The sequence below is a fragment of the Pongo pygmaeus genome, chromosome 13, assembly GCF_028885625.2.
Source record: "Pongo pygmaeus isolate AG05252 chromosome 13, NHGRI_mPonPyg2-v2.0_pri, whole genome shotgun sequence".
NCBI classification, from domain to species: Eukaryota; Metazoa; Chordata; class Mammalia; order Primates; family Hominidae; genus Pongo; species Pongo pygmaeus.
Genome location: NC_072386.2, coordinates 78798763 through 78825617, shown reverse-complemented (window position 1 = coordinate 78825617; position 26855 = coordinate 78798763). Strand labels below are relative to the sequence as shown.

The following is a 26855-nucleotide window of genomic DNA, read 5'->3' as shown; positions in this document are numbered from 1 at the left end:
CTTTAGTAGTAATCAATAACTCATCATTTATTTCAAGTTGACGCGCTGACTTTAATATTTTAACCCTCACATGCAATTTTATCAAAGTGCTTATAAACTTGTTGCTTGTTGCAAATAATGTACACACAAAGAAGGCCGTTTTCAGGATGGCATGGCTATCCGATGACTCAGTATCTTTTTGATCTGAGAGATTCTGAGCTTCTTGAGTTCCTTGGTGGTCCCAGAGATGGAGGAATGCAGGTGTCGTTCTTCAGGTGGCAGAAGTGTTGGGTCAACTGTCCTGTGTGGCTCCTGGAATGAGAGCCGAGGAGAAATCATGGCACATGGGTGCCTTCCTATTCCAGGGTTTGAGGATGTTCTCATGCATCCCAATTGCAGTCCATACTTGGACCCTTCATCAGGCCCTGAAATCCGTCTCCACTACAACATTCGCAGCTGATTCTTTCCCGCTCTCCCCAAGCTGCTGTTCTGCTGCCTGTCTGCACTGAGGAGAACTGAGCTGATACTCCACGAATGGGAAGGACACTTGAGGGCGAGGTCTTTGTCCTCCACTGTAGGTGATCCCTCTTGCTGCCCAGCCCTTTTCCTATCCTTTGTCCCCACTCCCAACATCAGGCATCCTGTGGTCACGCTGGGGACTCCCCGGCCATCTCTCCTAGTCCCTGCGGTGGAGAGAGGCAAGGGGAGGACTGGAGAAGGTGTCCATCGGGTCTCAGTCCCTTGTGGTGGAGTGACAGGCAGCTTCAAGGCCAGTGGCTTCTCCCTGCGTCCTCCTGTCCCAGGCCCTCTACGGGAATCACAGCCAGTGGATCTCAACTTTTATGTGCATTAGAGAGGCACAGAAGAGAGGCACAGATTGCTGAGTTCACCTCAAAATTTCTGATTCAGGCCAGGCGCGATGGCTCACGCCTGTAATCCCAGCACTTTGGGAGGCAGAGGCGGGCAGATCACAAGGTCAGGAGATCGAGACCATCTTGGCTAACACGGTGAAACCCCGTTTCTACTAAAAATACAAAAAACTAGCCAGGCGTGGTGGCGGGCGCCTGTAGTCCCAGCTACTCAGGAGGCTGAGGCAGGAGAACAGCGGGAACTCGAGAGGCGGAGCTTGCAGTGAGCCGAGATCGCGCCAGCCTGGGCGACAGAGCGAGACTCCGTCTCAAAAAAAAAAAAAAAAAAAAATTCTGATTCAACAGACGCAGGGCAGGCCCAAGAGTTCGCTTTTTTTGTTTTGTTTGTCTGTTTGTTTGAGACAGGGTCTAGCTCCGTCATCCACGCTGGAGTGCAGTGGCACAATCATACCTCACTGCAGCCTCAATCTCCCAGGCTCAAGCGATCCTCTCACTTCAGCCTCCCAAGTAGCCGGGATCACAGGCACGAGCCACCACACCTGGCTAGTTTTTATTATTATTATTATTTGTAGAGATAGGATCCCACTATGTTGCCCAGGCTGGTCTCAAACTTTTGGGCTCAGTAATCCTCTCATCTTGGCCTCCCCCAAAGTGCTGAGATTACAGGTGTGAACCACTGCACCTGACCATGTTTGCATTTTTAACAAGCTCCCAGGTGATGGTGATGCCAGTGGTCCAGAGATGCCACTGAGAGAACCATCGCTGTAGGGCCCTGGTCTTCTAGAAGAGGGCACCCTCATGACACCAACCATCTGCTCATCTCATAGACATTAACTTACACAGCTCTCAAGAATGCACTTCCCCCAAGATACAGCCTTCAGCCATCCCAACAGCTCAGCCCAAGCCCATGAGACCCAGCCCCCAGCCCGGCAAGCTCTGTCTTTGCTCAGCACAAGTGAGCTCACAGGTACACACCCCTGACAATGCTGTCAGCTGCCTGTATGTGTATGTTTGTGTGTGCGGCATGCATATGGACTTGTTTTGGTGCCTGGCACATGCACCCATTTCTTCTCAAACTTACGACTTACCTCCACACAAGCCCCAATTCCCAATGCCCTCGCCATCCTTATTCTCCAACCCCAAATACATGCACACACCTAAGTTTCTCGGATGGCAGAAAACCAACAGATGGATAATCCATAGGAACTCAAATACAGAGTAACAGCAATCCTATGTCAAGAGTGCTTGCCAGAGAGCCAGAGAGAAGAAAACTCGCTCACTCTACCCTTTCATTGCACAGAATTTGGGGGACCGATCCTGAGGTGTGACACCATTCTGGGTTCAACAGACACCTGGGTAGAGAAGCCACCAACTGACCTCAGAGACGGGGTTTCCTCCTGGTGAGAAACAAGTCACTTGGCTTCCACGCACTCTGCCTAATTTCTCCTGCATGACTTGCGTGCACACTTAAGAAGACATCCTAGGCCTGGCGCGGTTGCTCACGCCTGTAATCCCAGCACTCTGGGAGGCCGAGGCAGGCGGGTCACCTGAGGTCAAGAGTTCAAGACCAGCCTGGCCAACATGGCAAAACCCCGTCTCTACTAAAAAAATACCAACATTAGGCCAGCCGCAGTGGCTCACGTCTGTAATCCCAGCACTTTGGGAGGCCAAGGCGGGAGGATTATGAGGTCAGGAGATCGAGACCATCCTGGCTAACATGGTGAACCCCATCTCTACTAAAAAAAAAAAAAAAAAAAAAAACGAAAAAATTAGCCAGGCATGGTGGCGGGCGCCTGTAGTCCCAGCTACTTGGGAGGCTGAGGCAGGAGAATGGCGTGAACCCGAGAGGCAGAGCTTGCAGTGAGCCGAGATCACGCCACTGCACTCTAGCCTGGGCGACAGAGCAAGACTCCGTCTCAAAAAAAAAAAAAATTAGCTGGGCGTGGTGGCACATGCCTGTAATGCCAGCTACTCAGGAGGCTGAAGCTGGAGAACTGCTTGAACCCGGGAGGTGGAGGTAGCAGTGAGCCAAGATCGTACCACTGCACTTCAACCTGGGTGACAGAGTGACTCCATCTCAAAAAAAAAAAAAAAAAAGAAGACATCCTATATTTATCCTTTCAACAGTATTTGAAACATATAAACATGGGATACATTTTTTTAAACTCCAATCACTGTAGCCATATGTAGAAATCCATCTACCTTCTTTAAAAGATTAAGAGTATTGTGTACGGGTGAACCCTGATGAAATCACGCTCAGTGAAACAGGCCAGGCACAAAGGACAAACACTATACGAGTCCACTCACACGAGGTCCCCAGCGTAGTCAAATATATAGAGACAGAAAGGAGAATGAGGGTTGCCAGGGACTCAGGAGCGGGGAATAAAGAGGTAGTGTTTCATGGGGAGAGAGCTTCTGTTTGGGAAGAGAAAACAGTTCTGGAGATGGATGGTAGTGAGGTAGTGATGGCTGCACAGCAACGTGAATGTTCTTGACGCTGCTGAACTGTATGCTCAAAACCAATTAAAATGGCACATTTTATGTTTTGTGTATTTTAATACCAAAATTTTAAAAAGAAAAAAAAACATGTTTTTTATAAGAAGTGTTATATCATTAAATTTGGTAGAACGGTGCTCTTTTGCCGCATTTCATGGGCCATACTCAGCCCACCAGGGCAAAGTGATCTTTTTCAGACCGTAAGTCTTTCAAGACCCAAACTGCGTCCTGGGCACAGCTGGGTTAGAGGTCATACTCTCTAGGCCAGAGACCCACAGCTCCCCCAAAAACCAGGATCTTAAGGTCACTTGGTGGTCACCGCCCTCAGCGGCTTTTGGAAGCTCATCCGAATCCTCAAACCATTACACAGGTAAGTGTAACTTCACAGCCTGCCTGCAAGAAAAGTCCTTGCTGACCCACTCACTGCAGGAAGAACTAAACACCCTATACAAACTCCAAAGCCAGAGGACCCTGAAGGGGGACCAGGGGAGAAAAAAGTCCGAGGGCCACCTCCATGCCCCACCTCCATTTGCTACCTCCGTACCCTATCTCTGTGCCCTCTGTGGCTGGCTCTGTTTTCCAGATTCTTTTTTTTTTTGAGACGGAGTCTCTCTGTCACCTAGGTTGGAGTGCAGTGGTGCGATGTCAGCTCACTGCAACCTCCGCCTTCCAGGTTCAAGCAATTCTCCTGCCTCAGCCTCCTGAGTAGCTAGGATTACAAATGCACACCACCAGACTTGGCTAATTTTTTGTATTTTAGTAGAGACGGGGTTTCACCATGTTGCCCAGGCTGGTCTTGAGCTCAGGCAATCCACCCTCCTCGGCTTCCCAAAGTGCTAGGATTACAGGCGTGAGCCACCGCACCCAGCCTCTAGATTCTCTAATTGTCTACTTGGCATCCATTCATCACAGGGTCAACTGTATCAACTATATTTTATTTTCTGTATCTTTGATGCTCCTGCATTTGTGGCCCCACTAGCTAGAGACTGCCCTTCCCAGGCCTGGCAAATCCTAGAGACAGCAAAGGGCCCACTGGGAGCTCGCCTTTCTTATGCAAACCAACCACCCTAGAGCCCCACTTCCCGCCACCTCCTGCATCACACTCACCTGCCACCACCTTCTGCGTTACATTCACACACCAAGCCAACTTCTTGGCCCTATGTGACCCCAGGGCAGGCACCAGGCACCAGACACCCAGGAACAGCCCCCACCCCCAGGCCCCAAAGCCTGCCAACAAGAGTCGCATCAGCCCATCTGGAACCGTTCCCCACTGGCTTGTATTTCCCAATCCCCTCACTGCCCCTCTACCTCCCAACCCAACCTGCTGCTGCCCTTGAGGCCCTGCATTGGCGTGGCAGGTACCCTTCTCTTGGGAAATGTAAGTAACAAAATCTTTCCATGTAAAATCCCTCTGGCACCATCACTGGGATGCCACCCACCACGGTGTGGGACTGTGCCCTGGTGGCCACATAAAGAAAGGAAGGTACACCACTCTGATGTGGGCTCACCGCTGACCCTGGGCAAGGAAAGAGGCAGACTGTGGGCTTCTCATGGGACAGCACAGCCTTGGAAAGCCAAACTTCCCCAGATGAATCCAGATTCACCATTCTGGGGACATAATGCTGGGCAAGGCATGCTGCCTCTCTCTACCTCGGTTTCCTCATCTGTAAAAGGGACAAACAGCACCTCCCCTCACAGACTGTTTCAAAGACTAAATGACATAATTCATCTAAAAAGCAGGGCAGATCCTGGCACGAATCACATGCTGAGGAGTGCTTCTGAAGAACCCCACAATAGTAAGTGGAGGACCCCCGTTCAGTGGTGTCAATTACGCAAGCTCCACAGGAGAAAATGTGCACCCTGCACTTTCCTCATCTACATCACTAGTTCAATAAATATCAGAACTGAATGTTGAAAAGCCGTCATGTCAATTATCCTGCTTATTTTGCTACAGGTGTTGAATAGAAAGACTGGCAAGAAAACCAGCCATGCCTGCACAGTATCACTGCTTTTCTCTGCAGAAGGCTGGGTTCATGCTGTCGAGCAAGGAAGCGTGGGCACTGCGGCTTTGTGCCTGCATGGGAACACAATTTGGCTTTTTGTGGTTCCACAGAATCAGAAACAGTAAACCTCCACAACCGTATTTCCCCTAACACAGTCCCCAAAATAAAAGAAAGCTATGATCAAATATGTTTGAGAAACATTATGTTAGAAAATACAAAGCAGGTTTTTGTAAAACAGGCTGCACCAGTTTCCAAATGTGCCCACCCTGGAGGCTTTTTCATTCTGTGAAGGAACACAAGGGAAGAGGCACAGTGAAATCCACTTTGCGAAACGCTACCGCAACCACAGAGGAAAATTTAAAAGCACCGCAAAGGCATGGCATCTTCGAGATGACGCCAGTGGTCAGCACGGACGCCCTTGCAGCTTCTCAGAGGATAAGACAAGTGCATCAAGGTGTAACCCGTGGAGAGGGGGTTCCATCCCAGACAGCCAATGTTCTATCCCATCAAGAAACTGAAGCAACACCTCCTGAATGAGTCATGTTTAGAGACACAAAAGAACCAGCACCAGAATTTGCCTCTGGTCCCCACGGGCATTCTTTTCAATTCAACTTATGACCCAAAGACATTCCAACACCCATGCAGGTGGCTCCCAATGACAGAGGACAGAGCAAAGTCGCTTCACACTGCTCCAAGTCCAAGAAAACCCAAAGGAGCCTCAACTCTAAACCACCCAGAAAGGTCAAACAAATCAAGGGTGGGCACCAAAAGCCAAAACACACCTCCATAAACCCCAGAAAAGGACAGCCACTACCTCAAGTGGCTTCCTGGGTGCTAAGGCCAGGGGTGTGCAAGATCCTGAGTACCACAGACTTTTCCCCAGGACCTGACTCCCACATCATTGAACACAGAGAGCAAAGATGAAGGAAAGGCCAAGAAAATGTGCTGCCTTTGTTTTCATCCCCCAGATCTGTGTCCTACTGCAGTGGCTGCTCAACCCCTACTGCACACTAGCTTTAACTGCAAGCTTTAAAAAAAAATCTGGGCACCCAAGCTGCACCCCAGACAATTGAAATCATAAGCAGGAGGAAACTAACCCAGCCACCATATTTTTTAAAGCTCCCCTGAAAAGCAAAGATTCTCAACTCTAGCCACACATTAGAGTCACCTGGAAGCTTTTATACAGACCTAGGTCCCACGTGCTGGAAACAATCAGTTCCTCTTCAAACGTTCTTGCTCTTTCCTGTTCTGTTAATAACACTTACCGCCTTTGCTGTGCAAACTGCTAGAAACAAAGACTCAACTTTTTAGTCACAAATTGTTAACTATTCCTACTTCCCCCTTCTTTCCATGCATTTACCCTGTTTGGAAAAGTTTAAGTCTCAGCCAGTCGGGATCAGCTTAGACTGTGTGGTCCAACTGCAGCCAATAGGAGAAGGAAACAGGAACAGAAGCTGCATTAGGGATAAAAACCCCTTCTCTCCTTTTTTCGGTGTGCTCTTGCAAGCGTGACAAACACAAGCAGCACTCTTCTGCAGAAATAAATGTGCCTTGCTAAGAAACTTCCTATTTAAGTGCTGGTTTTTCTCTGCAGCACTGAGCACTTGTTTCTAACATACACCAGAGGAATGTAAAGCTGCAAAAGTGAGTTCATCATGGGGGCAAGATTGACAAATCACTGTGTCAGGGGAAGTCAAAGAGAAAGGACAGAACTGCTGGCTACAGACAGCTGAGATACAGCACACCTATAAGCGGTGTTCCTGAAAAAGAGAATACAGCAAACAGAAACACATAGATTCAAATGTTTAAGGGATGAAAATGAAGCCAAAATAAAGCAAGACTTAATTTGCAGACTGAAGATCTAACTCCCGAGAAGAATGGATATGGCTGGTCATTATCAGAGCATGAACTGGTGAAGTTGCTGAATCTCAAAAATTCATAGTATTTGTCTGGTACATCATTGCCTTTCTTTTCACTTTTTTACCTTCTAATCACTTGGATTTGGACAGATATTTCACATAAAAGTCAAAGAAAACAAACAAAAGGGAGAAAAAAGGAGGCACTAAAACTAGAAACTATGCTCCCCCAAATGTGACAGAAATGAGGTCAAATATGTTATCTCAGTAAGTGTAACTGAGGGAAAATAAATATCAAGAAGAAAAAAACAATAGGATTAAAACCCAAATAAAACTATTTGTTATATTTAAAATCTGTCTGAATCCAAACAATTAGAAGATAGAAAATTTTTAAATGGCAACAATGTACCAGGCAAGTCACAAATAAGGAATAACCGTAATATTAATGTCATACACTCCTTAATTAGAAGTAAAAGGGACACTTTAAGATGATTAAGGGTAGAATTCTCAGTAAGGCTCTGTCATGAATATATGTAAGAGACATCCCAGTGTCCAAAAGCACAACACAAAATCTGAAGCAAAATCAGAGAAACAAACCAAAATAATGGCTTAGGATACCTTCAACTTTTCTCTCTACTTAGGGCAGATAAAGAAGACAAAAGTGCAAGTGAAGATACAGAAAAACTAAACTATATAACCAATGAAGTTGCTCTTAACTGAGATTATATCTAAGGTCCCACTTAATAATCATATTTTAAGCCATTTAAAAAAATCAAATTCCCTAAAACCAGAACATAGCAGATCACACTATCTACATAAAATGCAATAAAACCACAAAATAACTCCCTACAAGTATTAAAGTTTCTTCTTGTCTTGCAGAAGAAATAAAATTGAGATGACAGGCTATTTGGAAAAGAACAATACTGAAAACATTGTGCAACATGAACACAACATAAAAGCTGTAGCTAAAGCTACACTCATGGGACAATTTATAGCCTTAAGAACTTGCCTTACTTATAATAAAATTGTTCTAAAGTTTATCTAGAAAAATAAGTGAGACTAGCCAATAAAGTTCTGGGAACAATGAGTAAAGAGTTAGTCCTACCAAATACCAAAATTTAGAAAGCTATGGTAATTAAAAGTGAGATAAAAACTGAATTTTCCAGAAATAACACCAATCTATCCTGGGATTTTAATACCCAAAAAAAGAGGGAGCTGCTTTTCAAATCTTTGATAAGGATTTGATTACACAATGAAGAATTTCAGGACAATTCATTTTTCTGAGGAAAATAAAGCTGGATCTAAATTGCATGTGAACCAAAGATTTAACCATACACACACAAAAAAAGATCATTAAGAACCTACCCAAAACAGCATAATTTTTTTAAAAACAAGCTTAGAATGGCAAAGGGATTCTAATATATGTCTCAAAACTCAAAATATATAAAACAAAAGCTGGCTTAATTTGACTCCGTAAAACTTAAGACTTACTGCATGAAAACAAATATCATTTAAAAAGTCAAAGGAGAACATGAGGAAAAAAACGTGTTCATAGAATCTGGTACATGGCTAAATATTCTTAGAAATAGCCTTAGATTCATGACCAGGCTGGCCAACATGGCGAAACTCCATCTCTACTAAAAATACAAAAAAAAATTAGCTGGGTGTGGTGGCGCAAGCCTCTAATCCCAGCTACTTGGGAGGCTGAGGCAGGAGAATCACTTGAACCAGGGAGGCGGAGGTTGCAGTGAGCCAAGATCGCGCCATTGCACTCCAGCCTGGGCAACTGAGCAAGACTGTCTCAAAAAAAAAAGAAAGAAAGAAAAGAAAACAGAAATAGTTGTAGAAACCAGTGAGGCAATTGAGAACAACTACTAGAAAATTAGTAGAGAAAGTGAACGCTTATTTGCCAGAAAAAAGAAACACAAATTACTTATAAGGACAGTTGGCCTGGTGGACAATTGTTAAAATGTCAACATACAGAATTAAGATGCCATTTCTATTTTTCATACTTCTTAAGATGAAAATGCCAGATGATTTCCAATGTTGCTGGGCCTAGAAAAACTCAAAAAATTCACGCATCATTACTGGGAGAATAAATTGTTGCCACCTTCTGGGAAAACAACTTTGTAGACAGTATCAAAAATTTAAACATAGGCCAAGCACAGTGGCTAATGCCTGTAATCTCAGCACTTTGGAAGGCCGAGGTGGGCGGATCATGAGGTCAGAACATCGAGACTATCTGACTAACACGGTCAAACCCCGTCTCTACCAAAAATACAAAAAAAAGTTAGCCGGGCATGGTGGCACGCGCCTGTGGTCCCAGCTACTCGGGATGCTGAGGCAGAAGAATCGCTTGAACCCAGGAGGCAGAGGATGCAGTGAGCCAAGATTGCGCCACTGCACTCCAGCCTGGGCGACAGAGCCAGACTGTCTCAAAAAACATAATACCTTGCACAAAGTATTGGACTGGAAATTGGCTCTACAGATACTCACAGAGTGAAAAAAAAATATGTTTACAGATGTTCACTACAGACCTGTTTCAAGTAATAGCTAAAAATCAGAAGTATACATCCACAAGAGACCAGGGAAATAAATTCCAAATGAGAGCTATCAGCAAATTGTTTTAATGACAGATACTAGCAATGTATATATAAATGACAGATATTAGCAATGGTTTTTAAAAATGAGGTAGCCTGGCATGTACTAATACAGAAAGACTTATGAGAACTATCGTTAGGTGAAAACAGCAAACCTCAGTATGTATGGTATGATCTCACTGTGTATAAAAAAACAAAGAATGGAGCAATGTGGATGAACCTTGAAAACATTATGCTAAGTGAAAGAAGCCAGACACAAAAGGCCACATACTGCATGACATTTTTTACATAAAATTTCCAGAACAGGCAAATCCACAGGGAGAGAAAGTAGATTAGCGGTTGCCAGAGGCTAGGAAAAAGGCGGGGACGGGGAAATGCGGAGTGATGGTTAATAGGTAGAGGATTTCCTTTGGGGGTGATGAAAATGAACTGGATAGTAGTGATGGTCAAGTAACAATAAAAGTGGATTAAAAGACATTGAATTGTTCAGTTTAACATGATTCATTTAATGCTATGTGAATTTTACCAGAATTTTTAAAAATAAATAAAGGAGAAGAACAGATAAGCACATGTGCGCAGAAAATGTCAGGAATGAAGCACCAAGTCTGTTCAGTGTGTTTATGGATGCGGGGGGCACGAGTGAAAAGGGAGAAGTGGGAGGTGCTCTTCAATCACACCCTTCTCAGTTTTGGTTTCTTTTTCAAATCATCAACAAGTGTTACTAGATTTTTGGTTTTGGTTTTTTCTTGTTTTTTACTTAATCAAGTACTAAATACACTGTTCTGATACAAAATTAAAGCAGTCCAATGAAAACTTACAGAAGTCCCTTTTGATCATACCCCAGCACCAGGAGGGGACCACTTAGAGGTATCTGCCTCCATAAAAGACAGAAAATACATAGTATTGTTTAAATACTTAGAATTATGAACAAATAATTGGCCCCAGCCAAAACTCCCCGAATATTACAAGGACCCTTCCCCCAGCAACCCACGCACCCACACACCCAAAGCACACAGCAGGCCTTAGTTTCTGGCTGGGGAAAACAGCAATTATGAAAAGCATTTGTTTAAACTTAATCCTGAGTAGTTCAATGTATATCCTCATTTGGCTGTTGTTGTTTCTTTTTCATTTTGCTTTATTTTTAAACAGCTGAGTTTTTAGGGCCCATAGAAATGTGTGGTTGGTCAACTGTAAGAAACTTGACTTAGTTCTTTTAAAATTATTATTTTCTTAAAAAGAAAGAAAAGAAATGAGCTCAGAGTTTAGAAAACAGCAACAACAACAAAAAGAGAGTATGTGAACCTTATTTGAACTCTGAAAACATATACAACACTTCACTAATTAGACGTAATTGTGTCAGAGCTCTGCCTTGCAAAACAATGGAGTTTCCTTCTTTCAAAAGAAAATGATAATGACATTTTATTTCCAAAATAAAATTTCCAAACTAAAATGATGACACACTAAATTTTGCAAATGGTGAAGGAAAACTGACGTGTCAAGAAAGCTAGTTGAATCTTACATAATTATGTTCTTGACAGCACTGTTAATACAATCAGAAGACAGAATTCTGCATCTCATTTCAATCTAAAGCATCCACTAGGATCTATCTGTGAAAAGTCACCTTCCAGTCCCAAGTCCCCGGCGGCCACCTGGGTCCACACTGACACCCCCAAATATGCTCATTGCAAATCTCCTCCTCGCACCGCTCCATGGATACCCCACCTCCGGCACTCAACACGACTTGGCTGCCGCGCACCAGGAAACCTCAGAGGAGCAGCCGGCTGGCCAAGCACCCCTGCCCCTGCCCTGCGGGCTCCACAAAAGCTGGAGGAGCAAACGCAGCTCATCTCTTTTTCTGTCCACTGCTTCAGGGCCTACCCCTGTGCTTTGGAGATGGGACAAAAGTGAGGGAGCTCCCTGACACACCCTCCCAGGGCGGAGACGGCAGCTCCTTCCTCCATTTGGTCCTACCACAGCCTCCCCAGGAGACCAGGGGCATCCACTTTGCCTCCTACTTCAAAGGGCTTCCAGGTCCCGCATAAATCACACTTGCTGACAGCCCCACAATCCCAGCCACCATGAGGATGTTTGCTTTTGTTGGCTTTTTTGTTTTTGCCCAGGTCCCTGTAAGAGAAACAAAGGCCCTAGGACAGGCAGCACTAGGCGCCTGGCATCAGGGGGCTTGGCCCTGGGGGCAGGCTGTCTTTCTACCAGCACCCACCCCCGGAGAGCTGCCTCATCTGCTCTGACATCTGGGATGCCCCGCTGCAGAAATCATGCACCCCAAGCACAGCCCACAAGTGACAAGGCTCAGGACTCTTCTCCAGGCCAATAGCTGGAGGGAGTTGATGGAGACAGATGGGCAGCCTAGCAATGACCCCCAGAGAGAAGGCCTTGGACACAGGACAGGATGCACAGAGGTGCCCCATATGCCCAAGGGGCTGGCCAAGTGCAGGGATGACAAGCGGTGAACACACAGACCGCAGCCCCAGCTACTCCACAAAGCACCCACCGCCTCCAGCCAGGACTGGCCTCATGAGTCTGTGCCCCCAACTCCTGACTGCAGCACTGACCAGCGCTGAGGGCCGGGACCGGGCAGCTCACCACCACTACACCACTTCCCAAGGCTCAGCAATAGTTTAGCAGTAGAACCTTTTTTCCAAGTTAATTCTTAGGCAGAAACCCAAAAAGTAAAATCAACAGTGAGCCGCACTTGATCCACAGGCACTTATGGGTGGATGCGTGTGTTAGCTTCCTAGGGCTGCTGTAACTAAGCACCACAAACTGGGCAGCTTAAACAACAAGAATTTGTTGTCTCACAGCTCTGGAGGCCTGAAGTTGGCAGGGTTGGTTCCTTCTGAGGGTCCTCGGCTGTCCATAAGCCGAGTGTTGTCTGCCCGTGGTCTCTTATCTTCAGCCACCTTGCATGTCATCTGCCCCTGTGTGAGCTGGCCTGTGGCCAAACTGACCCTTAAGGACACCGGTCACATTGGATTATAGCCCACCGTAAAGACCTCATTTTAAATTATCACCTCTGTAAGGACTCTTTCTCCAAATAAGGTTACATTCTGAGGTACTGGGAGTTAGGACTTAAACATATCTTCTTTTGAGCAATTCAACCAATAACAGTGTGATATTCTCTGTTAAAAAGTCAGTAAGTGGGAACCCTGAGCCTCCATTATAATGGCCATAAAAACTTGAAACTCCAAGTTTAGGAAGCAGCTCTAATCTTATTTCCACCTCAACATTCTTTTAGATTTCCCATCTTCTGCTTTAGTTTCAGAATATCAAGAAAATTATGATTTTTTGCGGCCAGTAACACAAGCTAAAGTATTTTTTCAAGAGCTCACAGTGCAAACTCGGGATTATAGAATTAAACAGAGACGGCTGCTTCAGTCTGCGCTAAAACAAGCTGACCCAGAGGCGCCTGTGGACGCACTGTTGGTCTGGCAGGAAGCAAACTTGAGTGGAGGCTTTCATGATCATCTTAAAAATGTTAAATATGCTCCAAATGGAATGTGGATCAAATATTTGTAAAGCGCAGAGACTCCCCTGGTGGGGAGTCTGCAAACCCAGAGGATGAGGCGAGTTTCTGACAACTCCAAACTCCCATTTCTCTAACAGCTCACAGGACGCCCCCCAGATCCAGAGATCCAGACGCCCCAGGGGTCCAGATGCACCCCAACTCACATATGAACTGCCACAGCCTACTCAATAAGCTGACTTCCCATCTTCTTCCTCACCTTCTCCTCTGGTCAGAGCCAGACAAAGAATTCTTACAAAGCAAGGAGGGAGATGAAGGGAAAGAGGCCCTCACTGCAGCAGCCCGACTCACTTGTCCCAATTTGTAGAGATAAATGTCTTCCCCAGGAGCTTCAAGAAAGGATTCAACAAAGTGATCACCAGCACAGGAGGGACAGGCAAAAAAGACCCTGAGTCTTTTTATCTTCTTTTGAGACTGAGTTTTGCTCTGTCACCCAGGCTGGGGTGCAATGATCATAGCGCCCACTACAGCCTTGAACTCCTGGGCTCAAGTGATCCTCCTGTCTTAACCTCCTGAGTAGTTGGGACTACAGGCGTGCACCACCATGCCCGGCTAATTTTTCATTTTATTTTTGTAGAAACAGAGTCTTGCCATGTTGCCCAGGCTGGTCTCCAACTCCTGACTGCAAGTGACCCTCCCACCTCAGCCTCCCAAAGTGCTGGGATTACAGGCAAGGGCCATCGTGCCCAGCCTGAATTCTATTAATGACACTTGAGAGCAGCTTCCTTGCTAGAATAAATAAGTAAATAAACAACTTCAGCTAAAATAGGACAACACCTTTGACCAATCCCCTCATCTCCTCCAGGCTGACCCCTGAGTTAGTCTAATATTTGGGTATTTTAATATCTTATTCCAGGCCAATCACAGTGGCACACCTCTAATCCCAACACTCTGGGAGGCCAAAGTGGAGGGATCTCTTGAGTCCGGGAGTTGGAGACCAGTCTGAACAACATAGTGAGACTCTTTCTCTTATAACAATTTTTTTTTTAGTTAGCCAGATGTTGGTAGCTAATCCCAGCTACTCGGGAGGCTGAGGCAGAAAAATCAGCTTGAACCTAGGAGGTGGAGGTTACAGTATACCCTGAGATTGCACCACCACACTCCAGCCTGGGTGACAGAGCAACACTCCATCTCAAAAAGAAAACAAATGTGAGCCAGATGTGATGCACACTCCTGTAATCTTAGCTATGTGGGAGGGTGAGGCAGGAGGATCACTTGAGCCCAGGAGGTGGAGGCTACAGTGAGCTATGATTGTGCCACTGCACTCCAGCCTGGGCAACAGAGCGAGACTTCGTCTCAAAAAGGAAGAAGGAGATCTTCTTCTAGAGATTGGTATCTCCACAGAAATGAGAGGAGGAAGGCGAGAGTTTTTAAATAGGTAAGTACACATCTCTCCTTCTGTATCATTCTCCCCACTCAGAATCTCTTCTTTGAAATCTTCCTCTATTCGCATCAATAGATCCCCATATTTACTTGCATTTGTAGAATAACCCACAGTTGAGAATTAGCACCACTTATTTGGCTCCCATTCAAATACACAAAGATGTTTCCATGTTTCACTCCTGCAAATGGTGCTGCCAAGGAAGAGCATGAGCATTTCCTTAGAGTGGGCCATGGAGTATGTGCATTTTAAATGTTAACAAGTGGCCAGGCGCAGTGGCTCACGCCTGTAATTCCAGCACTGTGGGAGGCCAAGGCGGGTGGATCACAAGATCAGGAGATCCGGACCATCCTGGCCAACATGGTGAAACTCCATCTCTACTAAAAATACAAAAAATTAGCCAGGGGTGGTGGCACGTGCCTGTAGTCCCAGCTACTCAGGATGCTGAGGCAGGAGAACTGCCTGAACCCGGGAGGCAGAGGTTGCAGTGAGCCAAGATTGCACCACTGCACTCCAGCCTGGCGACAAAGCGAGACTCTGTCTCAAAAAAAAAAAAAAAAATTAAATTAAATGTTAACAAGTAATGCCAAATGGCCCTACCTGTGGCCAGTCCTGCACCATTAATGCCATGCTCCCGCATCATGGTTTTCATACTCCTTATTACCCACTTCTGATTTCAGTGATCCGATGAGTCAAAGAGCTTGGGATAACTGTTTTATAATCTGCATTTTCTTGAATCCTAATAAGGCCACACTTTTCACAAGTCTGTGGCCTTTTGTATTTGTTCTTCTGCAAACTGCCTGACTGTACCTTTTGTCCCTCGTTTAACTGGGGCGTTCATCTTTTTCTCACTGATCTTGTGAATTCTTTTACATACTCTGGATGTTGATCCCTCATCTGTTCTCTCTGTGGTAAAGGCCATCTCTCCATCCCACAGTGGGATGTCAAAGCCTCCACACCGAGAAGGAGAAGATTGAGTATTTTGTGTTTGTTATTGGAAAAAAGAAGAAGAGGGGCAGTGAACACCTGGAAGTGAAAGTGCTTCCTCCCTCCTTTCTACGCATTAATACTACATTTGTTTTCATAAAGCCAGTGTTCTGAGTACAGTGGAGAATGGTCCATGCCACAGTCTGTGCTGACGGAGGTGGTAACAAGAGCACCCACCAAAAGAGGGCTCCAGAATGAACGGGACTGGGAAGGGCTGCATTAAACAAGGCTCAGCAGATGCCTCGTGGCCTGAATCTCCAGGCCCCACCCCACACTCACCTGCACAAAGATGTCCAAGAGAGAATCAGTGCCACTCCAAGCCCAGGTTCCTGGGCTCTGCACCCAGAGGGCCACAGCCTATGTGATGCAGGGAAGCAACACCTTCCAGAATTCGGAGCTTCCAAGCCCACGGGAACCCCAGAGCACAGCTGCATTCATGGCAACTCAGCCCCGCTGTGCGCAAATCAAGTGTAAAAGGCCATTTCCAGCAGGGCTGGGTATCAGATAACACCAGGGCCCCTTGTTGATAACAGTATTGAGATGGTGTGAAAAAAACAGTTCTTACCATTCATGCTGAAGTATTTTCAGGTAAACGATTAAGGCTGTCTGGGGCCTGTTAAGTAGGCCAGGGGAAATGAAACGAAATGAACGTGGCAACTGTTGAAGCTGAATGAAAAATATACAGCGTTCACTGCAGTTTTATGTATGTTGGAAGTTTTCTATAATAAAAATCTTAAGAAAGAAAAATCAGAAAACTTGGGGCAATCCAGAAACTAGACAAAGACAGAGATTTTCAGTCCCTTCAATGAAATGCTATCTGGCCTCAAAAGCACCTGGATCGCATCCATCCTCAGTCCCTGTGACACCATTTCCAATAAAACCATAACTGTGCAATTCTTTTTTTTTTTTCTTGAGACAGAGTCTTGCTCTGTCACCCAGGCTGGAGTGCAGTGGCTTGATCTTGGCTCACTGTGACCTCTGCCTCCTGGGTCCAAGTGATCCCCGTCTCAGCCTCCCCAGTAGTTGGGATTACAGGCATCCACAGCCCCCACGCCCGGCTAATTTTTGTATTTTTAGTAGAGACGGGGTTTCACCATGTTGGACAGGCTGGTCTGGAACCCCTGACCTCAGGTGACTGACCCTCCTCGGCCTCCCAAAGTGCTGGGATTACAGGCGTGAGCCACCACCGCAACGGGCCTTGAGTCTTTCTTTTAACAGCATGTGCTAAACTCCATTGTTCATTGCACTGGCTTCAGCCATCTATTGTTAGAATTTAACATTTTTAATTCTTTTTTTTGTTTGTTTGTTTGTTTTGAGACGGAGTCTCGCTCTGTCGCCCAGGCCGGACTGCAGTGGCGCTATCTCGGCTCACTGCAAGCTCCGCCTCCTGGGTTCACACCATTCTCCTGCCTCAGCCTCCCAAGTAGCTGGGACTACAGGCGCCCACCACCACGCCCGGCTAATTTTTTGTATTTTTAGTAGAGACGGGGTTTCACCGTGTTAGCCAAGATGGTCTAGATCTGCTGACCTCGTGATCCCCCCACCTCAGCCTCCCGAAGTGCTGGGATTACAGGCATGAGCCACCGCGCCCGGCCTTAATTCTTTACTTTGAAACCATTTCACCTTTACAGAGAAGTTGCAAGAATGGTGCATGAAACTTCCCTCTACTCTTGCCCAGGTTCACTAATGGGCTTTATCATGGTCTGGGATGACAATAGTAGGCTGCAGACATCAAGCCCCTTTATCCTTTAACATGGCAGCGTGTGTGTCCTATGAGTACAGACATCCTCTTACACCACCTCTGCACAATTAACAAACTCAGGAAAGACACGTCTGACAACACGTTTAAATAACTTATGCCCACCTTCCAATTTCCTCAGTGGTTCCATTAGTATCCAGGACAGCATGTTTTTCCCTCCAGCACAGGGTCAGGGCCAGCACATGCACTGGACTGCCTTGTCCCTGTGGTTTTATTTATATTATTTTATTTTATTTTACTTTATTTTATTTTATTTTATTTTTGAGACAGGGTGTTGCTCTGTTGCCCAGGCTGGAGTGTAGTGGCACGATCTCGGCTCACTGCAGCCTCCACCTCCCGGGTTCAAGTGATTCTCCTGCCTCAGCCTCCCTAGTAGCTGGGATTACAGGCGCATGTCACCACGCCCGGCTAACTTTTGTATTTTTAGTGAGGACAAGGTTTCACCATGTTGGCCAGGCTGGTCTTGAACTCCTGACCTTGTGATCCGCTGGCCTCAGCCTCCCAAAGTGCTAGGATTACAGGCGTGAGCCACCGCGCCCGGCCCCTGTGGTCTTCTTCAAGCTGGACCTGGCCTGCCCTGTTTCATCTCTCTTGTCATCGACAATTTTTGCTACAGACCATTGTTTCATAGAATGTCCCTCCATTTGGTTTGCTGATTTTTGCTCATAATCAGACTCTCTTCCCCAGATGGAAAGCAACCTAAATGATGTATGCTCTTGGGAAGGACGGCATCCATCTGCCCAAATCTGTGGTGTTAACCTGGACCACCCAGGTATTGAGATGCAAATCTCGCCAGTCTACAGTTAGTAACTGTCACCTTGCCAACAAGGAATCTGTGGGGAAATCCTTTGAGACCACAAACATTTCCTGCTCCTCATGAAACATGTCTTCTTTAATGAGTTTAGCACTCATTCATGACGCCTGCCCAAATCAATCCGTACAATTATCGCTGTAAAATGTGATATTCCCAACTCGCCTCCCATTTATCAGTTGGCACTTTGCTCTAGGAAGTGCTCTCTCTTCCCCATCCCTCCCACTTAGGTTTTGTAGTAAATTAGTGTTTCCCTATCCACCCAGAAGCTCAGAAAGTGACCTTATTTGGAAATAGTCTTTCCAGCAGTAATAAGGAACATGAGATTAAATCATCCTGTATTTACAGTGGTCCCTAAATCCAATCACTGGTGTCCTTACAATAAAAAGTCATGTGAAAATGGCGATAGAAGTCAAAGTGATATAGCTCCAAACCAAGGGCACCATGAGCCACCAGGAACTAAAAGAGGCAAAAAAGTTTCCTCCCCTAGAGCCCTGGGAGGGATCGTGGCCCTGCTGCCACCTTGATTTTGGACTGCTAGCCTCTAAAACTGTGGGAGAATACATTTCTGGTTTTTAGGTCACCCTGTTTATGGCATTTTGTTACAGCAGGCCTAGGAAACTCATACATGTAGTTATGTAGTTATTATCAGTGGTGAGTCCTGGATGCCTATTTTGTTCCTTGTATAATCCATGCTTGTCTTTATTTATTTTGATGCCTAAATGGTCCCAGACTCGGCTGGAACTCCTTCAAGTTGGCCCCTGAGTACATCTGCCACGCCCCCACCACTTTTCACCACTCACTTGCGTTCTAACACAACAACACGTTTCAGGCTTATTGTGTATTTTTCCCTGTCCCCGTCCCATAATCAGTCATTTCTCCAAGGTTCTCTAGCTCCTTTAAGATGTAACAGTATTGAGAAACCAACATCTGGGCACTAAGAAAGCTCACTGCTAATGAGGTGCTAAGAAATAACTGTTATGTGTAGAGTATGTTTTACAAATTACGGTTCATAATTTAACATAATATATACCATATATATATAAATGAAATCATGAGTTACACTGATATCTCCAATTCCAATTCAACCCCTCCAGATTCTTCCTTGCCTTCCCCTATTCCATCTTTATATCTCCCTCCTTCCTCAGCGAGCACCCTGGCTACAACACTATTAACACACTTCTCATCTGTCTAATCTCACAATTCACACAAAGTCATTTCAGAATGGATATACCCACACCACTATGAAAATCAAACCTACTAAGAAGGGTGCCAGTTTTGCTTTCAGGTTGTTGTTTCTCCTGTAGGCTGAGGATACACCGTCAAAGCACTGAGTCCAACATTACAGTTTCTTTTCCCCCATCTGTGTAGTCATGTTACTCATTTGCAACACATTTGCATTTATGTGCTTGTTTGTTTCAATTCTAGTTTCCTGCTATTCTTAGTGATTTATTTTTTGAACTTGTACAATGTCAGCATGTTCTAAAAGTCAAAAATATACCAAAAAATGAGAAAAAACTAATAAAAGGGAAACCACCTCAACATAGTAAAAGTCATATATGACAAGCCCCTAGCAAATATCACACTCAATGTTAAAAGATTGAAAGCTTTTCCTTCAAGATCAGGAACAAGACAAGAATGCCCATTTTCACCTCTTCTACTCAACACAGTACAGTCATGCGTTGCTCAACGATGACGATACATTCTGGGAAAAGTGTCCCTGGGCAATTTCATCATCATATGAACATCATAGAGTGTCCCTCACACAAACTGCACACCTAGGCTATGTGGTGTAGCCTACTTCTCCTAGGCTACAACAAACCTGTACAGCATGTGGCTGTACTGAATACTGTAGGCAACTGTAACAGGATGGGAAGCATTTGTGTATCTAACCATATAAAAGGCACAGTCATATACAGTAGTGTTATCTTATGGGACCACTGTCATATAGGTGGTCCATCGTCTGAAAATATCATTATATGGCCAATGACTGTATTGGAAGTTCCAGGCTGAGCAATTAGGCAAGACCAAAAATAATAAAAGGCATCCAAATTGTAAAGGAATAAGTAAAATTATGCCTATTTGTAGATGATACGACCTTACATACAGAATAAGAGCTACAAAAATGCTATTTGAGCTAATAAGCAAATTCCACAAGCTTGCAGGTTAGAAAATCAACACACAAAAATGTTACATTTCTGTGCACTAACAGTGGGCAACGTGAAAAGGAAATTTAAAAAACACAATTCCAATTACAACAGCTCGAAAAGAATAAAATACTCAGGAATAGATTTAACTTAAAAGGCAAAAGACTCATACACTGAAAACTAAAAAACATTGCTGAAAGAAATGAAAGGTCTAAATAAATGTTAAGACATCCTGTGTTTATGGACAGGAAGACAATACTGTTAAGATGATGGCCAGCGAGGTGGCTCATGCCTACGATCCCAGGACTGGGGTGAGGGTGGGGAATCCCTTCAGCCCAGGAGTTCAAGACCAGCCTGGGCAATACAGCTGGACCTCCGTCTCTAGAAAAAAAATCAAAGAATTAGCCAGGCATGGTAGCGCGTGCCTGTGGTTCCAGCTACTTCAGAGGCTAAGATGGGAGGATAACTTGAGCCCAGGAGGTAGAGGCTGAGCCCAGGAGGTTAAGGCCAGAGGTAGTGAGCCGTGTTTGCACCACTGCACTCCAGCCTGGGTGACAGAGCAAGACCTTAACTCATAAAAAAAAAAAAAAAGTTAATACTACTCAGATCCATCTACCGATTCAATGCAACCTCTACTAAAATCCCAACGACATTTTTGCATAGCAATTTGTGGCTACTGACACCTGAAAGGAAGCCAGTGAAGGGGAGGAAGTGAATCTTTAATTTTTTTTATTTTAATTAATTTTAACTTATATAGCTGTGTGTGCCTGGTGGCTACTATATTCCACAGCACAAGCCTACAATGAGGAGTTCAGGCCTAAACGTTTCCTTAATTTAACTGCCCATTGTGTCAACTATCCCTCTAGGAGGGTGTGGAAATCATTAGGCTGGGAGCATTTGAGATTTAGGGGAACCCTCCCCCACTCCAGGAGGACTTGAAGCAGCCACCACATTCTCCTCTGATAACATCTAGAAAGTGACAAGAGTGCTTACTGAAGCTCATTCCAGTGACAATTAAAGACATACACACCACTTCCCATTAGAACTTAAGGATTTCTAGAGGACCAAGCTACTTAGTCAAATTAAGCTACATTTTTCTGTAATTATTTCCTTCCCTTTAGCCTTTGAGTTTTTTGCTTTTTTCAGAGATAGGACTTAAAAAGAAAACACCCACAGAAATCCCAAAAACAGTGCAAACCACACCAATAAAATTCCCTATTTTGTAAAAGCTTTATGAAAATTCCCAACACTGTTCAACAATTCTTTGGCCACTCTACGAATATGATTTTAAACAGATTACACCCCAGACATATTTTATGACAACTGCACACGCAAGCAAAGCTGTCCCGCCCTCGTTTCCAACTTGGCAAGCTCCTCAACAAAACCAAATAAATACATGCTAGAAAAAGTCGGCTGCTACAAAACCCCGGCCAGTTGCAGCTATAATTAATGGGCTGGAGCGCCTCTTGTTGCTTGGATTTTTACTTTCAAAACTCAAGAAGCCCACACTACCCACTGAAAGCCTCAACAGTGTTATGGTGGTGTCGTGGGGCAAAGCAGAACCTAAGAGTCCAAAGGGTCACCGAGAAGTAATGTTTTCAAAGCCAGTCCTTTCAGCCCAACAGTCCCTTCATGAAATTGCTATTGGCCATGCAGCTGGGGTGCAACCAATAAAAATCCAGACCTAACTAGCAATGCTTCCACTGCAAAACAAAGCCCCTTGGTTTCTTTACTTTGAAACCTTACATGCTTGATATTCACAGGGTCCACTTGGTGGTCACCATGGAGCTCCCAAAAAGGAAATATCCTAATGACAATGTACGGAGTCACAACCGATGGGCAACAGCAAGGAAGAGCCCTCCCCGAGGAGCCCCCAAGGAGGCACCTCAAGGTAAACCCAAAATTGGGCTGCCCAGCCCTTCACCACGTGGAAACCACAAGACGCTGATGGGGGGTGGAAGAGGAGGAGGAAGGAGTCCTTCACAGTGTCCCCTCCAGGTTCCCAGGGAATGAACCAGATAAACACCAAAAGGAAACGCCTGTCATCAAAGAACCATTTTAGAAGATGGTTATAAACCCTGGGAAGGAGTAATACTTTGTAGCGTTAACTTTCTTTTCCCTGACTACAATGTGGAATTATATAATTAGAACTCTCCAAGGGAAAGGATTACAAAGAGTACACAAATTTCCAGCACTACAACAGACTAGCCAGGTCCTGCAGATTAGGGAGCTCAAGTCCTTCACATCCAGTTCCCATTTCAATAATGATAACTTTTCCCATCCTGCCTCTCAGGGAATGCATTTTAAAGGAGTGCCAGTCCTCCAGCTGAAACCTTTCTAAAGGGGATTAATCTTCCCTACCTGTCAGACGAGCTGTTCCTACCCCTGCATTTCTATTCCACTGATTTCAGAAGAGCTTCCAAAGAAAGAACAGTGTCAAATTCAGACTCTGCCAGACTTAATCTCTTGGAGGTTAAATCCAGGCTAACTGTTTAAGGGGCAACAAGTGATTCACTGCAAACCACACGTAATAGAGAGACATACAAACACCAATTACAGCAGCACTTTGAATAAACAATAAAAAAAAAAGTTTCACAATAAAAATAAAAATGTTGTTTAACATTGCCTTAAAAATCTGCAGAGCAGTCACCAAAAACTACCCCTGGAAAACGCGCATTTTAAAACCCATGTTGCTTTTTTACATATAAAATATAAACCAGACTTGTCAGTTTTCCATGATTTGCTTTACTAATTAAAAGTTCAGCTTGGCTTTCCAGAGCCCTCTCAGTTACACTGAGTGTCACATAGGGTCCACGGTGATCAGATTTTCAGAGTGACATGCTTTATGAAGTGGACACGAAAGTTAAGCTGGATCTTACAATTATACTGAAAAATTTCAAATGTGTAGCTCTGTGCTTGGTACACAGCCATAATAAGAAAAATATGTTGCCTTACTATATACATAAAAACTTTTCTTTTTCCACAAAGTCTTCTTATTCAAGATGTTTCCATTTATTTTCTTCTAGATGGATTTCTTCTAGACGGATCACTATCATTATTTATTACCACCGTCACTCCAGGGATCTGGGCCAAAAGTAAACACTACACTGCCAAAAATGGGGGCTGGGGGGACCCTAATGCTCCATCGTCCCCCACCTACCCTACCTAGGATTGGTATATAGTCCCAAATCAGTATTTATCATCAGAGGAAACAGAGTCTTGCTATTAAAATGTGGAATAAGAACTTACAAATCCTTTTAGAAAAACCCTTAAATGGTTTTACATAATAAATTATTTCGTGGATAAAACACACTCAAATAACAGGGACTCCTCTTTTCACAGCAGAAAAGATCCCAAACATTCAAATCTCCTGTAATCATATAATTTTATTATTATTTTGAATAAAGATTATCATACTCTTTGGATTTTGTTAACCTAGCCGCGTACAGAACGAAGAGAATTATATCCTATGCCCTCTCCTATAAAGATTATGAGTATTTCACTAGAAAAAGAACAGGGTTCAAAAATTAAAGAAAACGACCCCAATTGCTTTGTTCATATAAGACATTTGTACATTCACTGGAAACTATGACAGTGTTTAAATTCCTTCACCCAAAACTCAAGGAACTTTCCTGTTACAACCACCTTGGCTTAAGCAATGGACCCATCCTGCTTTCCTCATCACCCATCTAAAAACCCCCACCACAGCACCGCCCCTCAAAGGCTGCGCTCAACCCTCACGGTCTGCAAGGCAGAGTTTTTGCAGGACAATTAACCGCAGGGTGACCAGCAAAGGCCGCCCAACAGCACGTCCAGCAACGTGTTTAAGCCGCCTCCCCGCCACCCCCTCCCCCAGCAAAGGGATCTCCTGGGAGATTCTTGGGGGAGGGGTTGCAGAAATCGACAGAAGTCTTGAGTGATGGATACCAACTTAGAATGTGGTTTACTTATTTTATCGTGCACTCTGAGCGGTTTATGCTTTAATGGACAGTGAGATAAACGCAAGCTCCCTTCCCAAATCAAGTAATTAGGAATGTCTGACGTAATCAACATCTGCTTAAGCCAAAACACCCCCCCAGGAAAGACTGTGCAGCCTTTCTGACTCGGGTACCTTGGGCGGGCTAGGGCGGCAGGCCAGGATACCTGGAGCGCGCAGCTCCCAGCAGGACGCAGGAAAAGCAGAGCGTCTCCCAGCCTGCGACTGTCCCGATTCTCACCTTCCTGCAGGAATGCAGGGAGGGGGGATACTGAAGCCCATTTACTAGTAAGGAGCGTCTCACACATTTCGGGGGCTTCAGGCGAACCCCATAGGTCTCCGGCACTCCTGGGCCTGAAGGCCCCGCCCGCCCTCCTCCACCCCCGCAGGGTGCCGAAAATCCAGCCAGAGGCGCGCGGGCGGGAGGTGCTCCCGCAGTCTGCACAGCCAGAGCGAACGCGCCTCCTCCAGGCAACCTAGGCAGGTCCCAAGCTGCACTTCCGAACCTCCCGGCCGTTCCTCTGCGCCCCGGGTCCAAGCAGCCGAAGCCGCGCAGGGACTTGGGGGAAGTGGGGCCCCGGGAGGAAACCCACCTAGGAGCCGGGCCCCGCCCCTCCCGCCGCCAGCCTCCTACAGGTCCCGGGGGTCCCCCCGGCGCGGCCAGAAGGCGGCCGGGCCCCCGCCGCTCAGGGACCCGCGATCCCAAGTCACAAACCATTTCAATCCAGATCACACGCCACTTCGGCCACCCCAGAGCGGTGGAGGAGAGGAGGTTTCAGGGACCAACAAAAGGGATGCCAAAGAGCCCGTTTCCATCAAGCGGCCCGCGGGCTGGGAAAGTCAGGACCCGGGAGCCGCCGGCGCCCCCACCCCCGCCGCAAGAGTCGCTTCTCCGGGGCCACGTCCAACCCAGGATTCCGCCAGGCATCAGGCCGCCCTGGGGTTGGGGGGACGCTCCGAGACAGACGGGGGACATTCGGGGCCCTGTGCCCTTGAAGGAGAAAGACCTCGGGGAGGAAGACCGGGTCCTGGGACCCTCGGGGCACATCTGCGGACTCGGGTCCCGGGCCCAGGGCGCGCACTCACATTCACACTCGCACTCCCACTCGCGACCCTCGGGAAGCGCCACCAAGAGGCTCCCAGCCGCCGCCGCCCGCCCCCAGCCTCTGGAAACACTTAGGCGTACCCAGAGCGCGGCTTATTGTAACCAGCCCGAGAGGGTCCGGGGTGCGGGCCGGGAGCGGCGCCGGGCGCGGTGCGAATGGCCCTGCCTGGCGCCCCTCGTTCAGGAGCATGGGCGCCGGCGCGGCGGCCGGGAGCATAGTGGCGGCGGAAGGGCTGGCCAAGCGAGCCGTGAGCCACCGTCTGCGCACCAGCCGGAGCGCCAGATCCTACCTGAAGTCCGGGACACCGAGAGCAGAAGCGCGGCGGCCGCCCAGACGGCCGGGATGCACAGCAGCGGCCGCCGCGGGAGCGCCGAGCCCCGGGCCATGCCGCAGGCAGTGGGGGCCGGGCAGCCCTCGGAGCTTCGGACCGGGGCGCGGGGTCGGGCGCCACCACCCCTTTCTGCGGCGCGTCCGCTCCTCTTTCTCCCTGGCGCTTCGCAAACGGGTCCACTTAGAGGACCTCGTCGTCGTCCTCTTCTCCGGGCCTGGATGCGCCGCTCGGCTCCGGCCGCGGCGAGGGCTGGCTGGGGAGGTTCCTTGGCGCGGGCTGGGGCGTCCCGCCGGCCGCCAGGACGAGCGCGGGGGGCGGACCGCGGGCGAGCGCGCAGGAGGCAGGGTCCCCGCTCGCCCGCCCCGATGGGCAGAGCGAGGCCTGCGCCGGCGCCCCCTACCGGGGGAACGCGCGGGCGGCGGGCGGGACCCAAGGAGCGGGGGCTGCAGCTGGGGCCCCGGACCTGCCTCCTGCGCCCGCCCTCGGGCCTGCGCGTCGGAACGCTGGAACACAAAGGTGGCGCCTTGGGGGCGTCAGCCGGAGTTCGGCAGGTCTGCCCACGCAGGCGAGGCGCCCAGAGCGGGTGCCCCCGACTTTCGGGGGCGACACACCCGGGGATCTAGGTCACAAATCAGTAACTCCGGGCTGCACTGCGCACCGGGACAAATCTGAGAGCCACCCAGTCCCAGACACCAGCGGCGAGGCAGGAAGAGGAGAAGCGAAAGCTGCAAAAGGAAATGTTCAGGAAAACAAACAGGCCGCGTTGGCACCGGCGCCGTCCCAGGTCTGTGGGGACAAGCGCGTCCCCCGAAATGCTCAAAACTGCCAGGGGTGGAGCTGCGTGGAGGGAGCCCTCGGGAGCGCGATGCTATCCGAAGCCACCGCAGCTTTTGGTTTACTGTTAAAAGCAAATTGTATAATTTTACCCATTAAAGGCAGAACACTATTTGTTCTCTGCAGAGCCCCAGAACATGCAGAAGTAATTTGCTTCACTTATAAGAGATATTTTG

General features: G+C 46.9%; 1 protein-coding gene across 3 annotated transcripts in view; it reads right to left on the bottom strand.

Moving 5' to 3' along the window:
• ROR2 (receptor tyrosine kinase like orphan receptor 2) overlaps positions 1 to 26237 on the bottom strand; it is a 222325-nt gene extending 196088 nt beyond the window's left edge. The window contains exon 1 of one of the 3 annotated variants that reach the window (XR_008504724.2): positions 25804 to 26057. Coding sequence is in view for 2 of the 3 variants with exons in the window: in XM_063650261.1 (XP_063506331.1) it covers positions 25804 to 25900 (97 nt within the window). In the remaining variant the exon portion in view is untranslated. Of the gene's footprint in view, positions 1 to 25803 lie in introns of all 3 variants that reach the window. The other 2 variants (XM_063650261.1, XM_054502657.2) reach the window with 2 other exon arrangements.
• Positions 26238 to 26855: the final 618 nt, after the last annotated feature.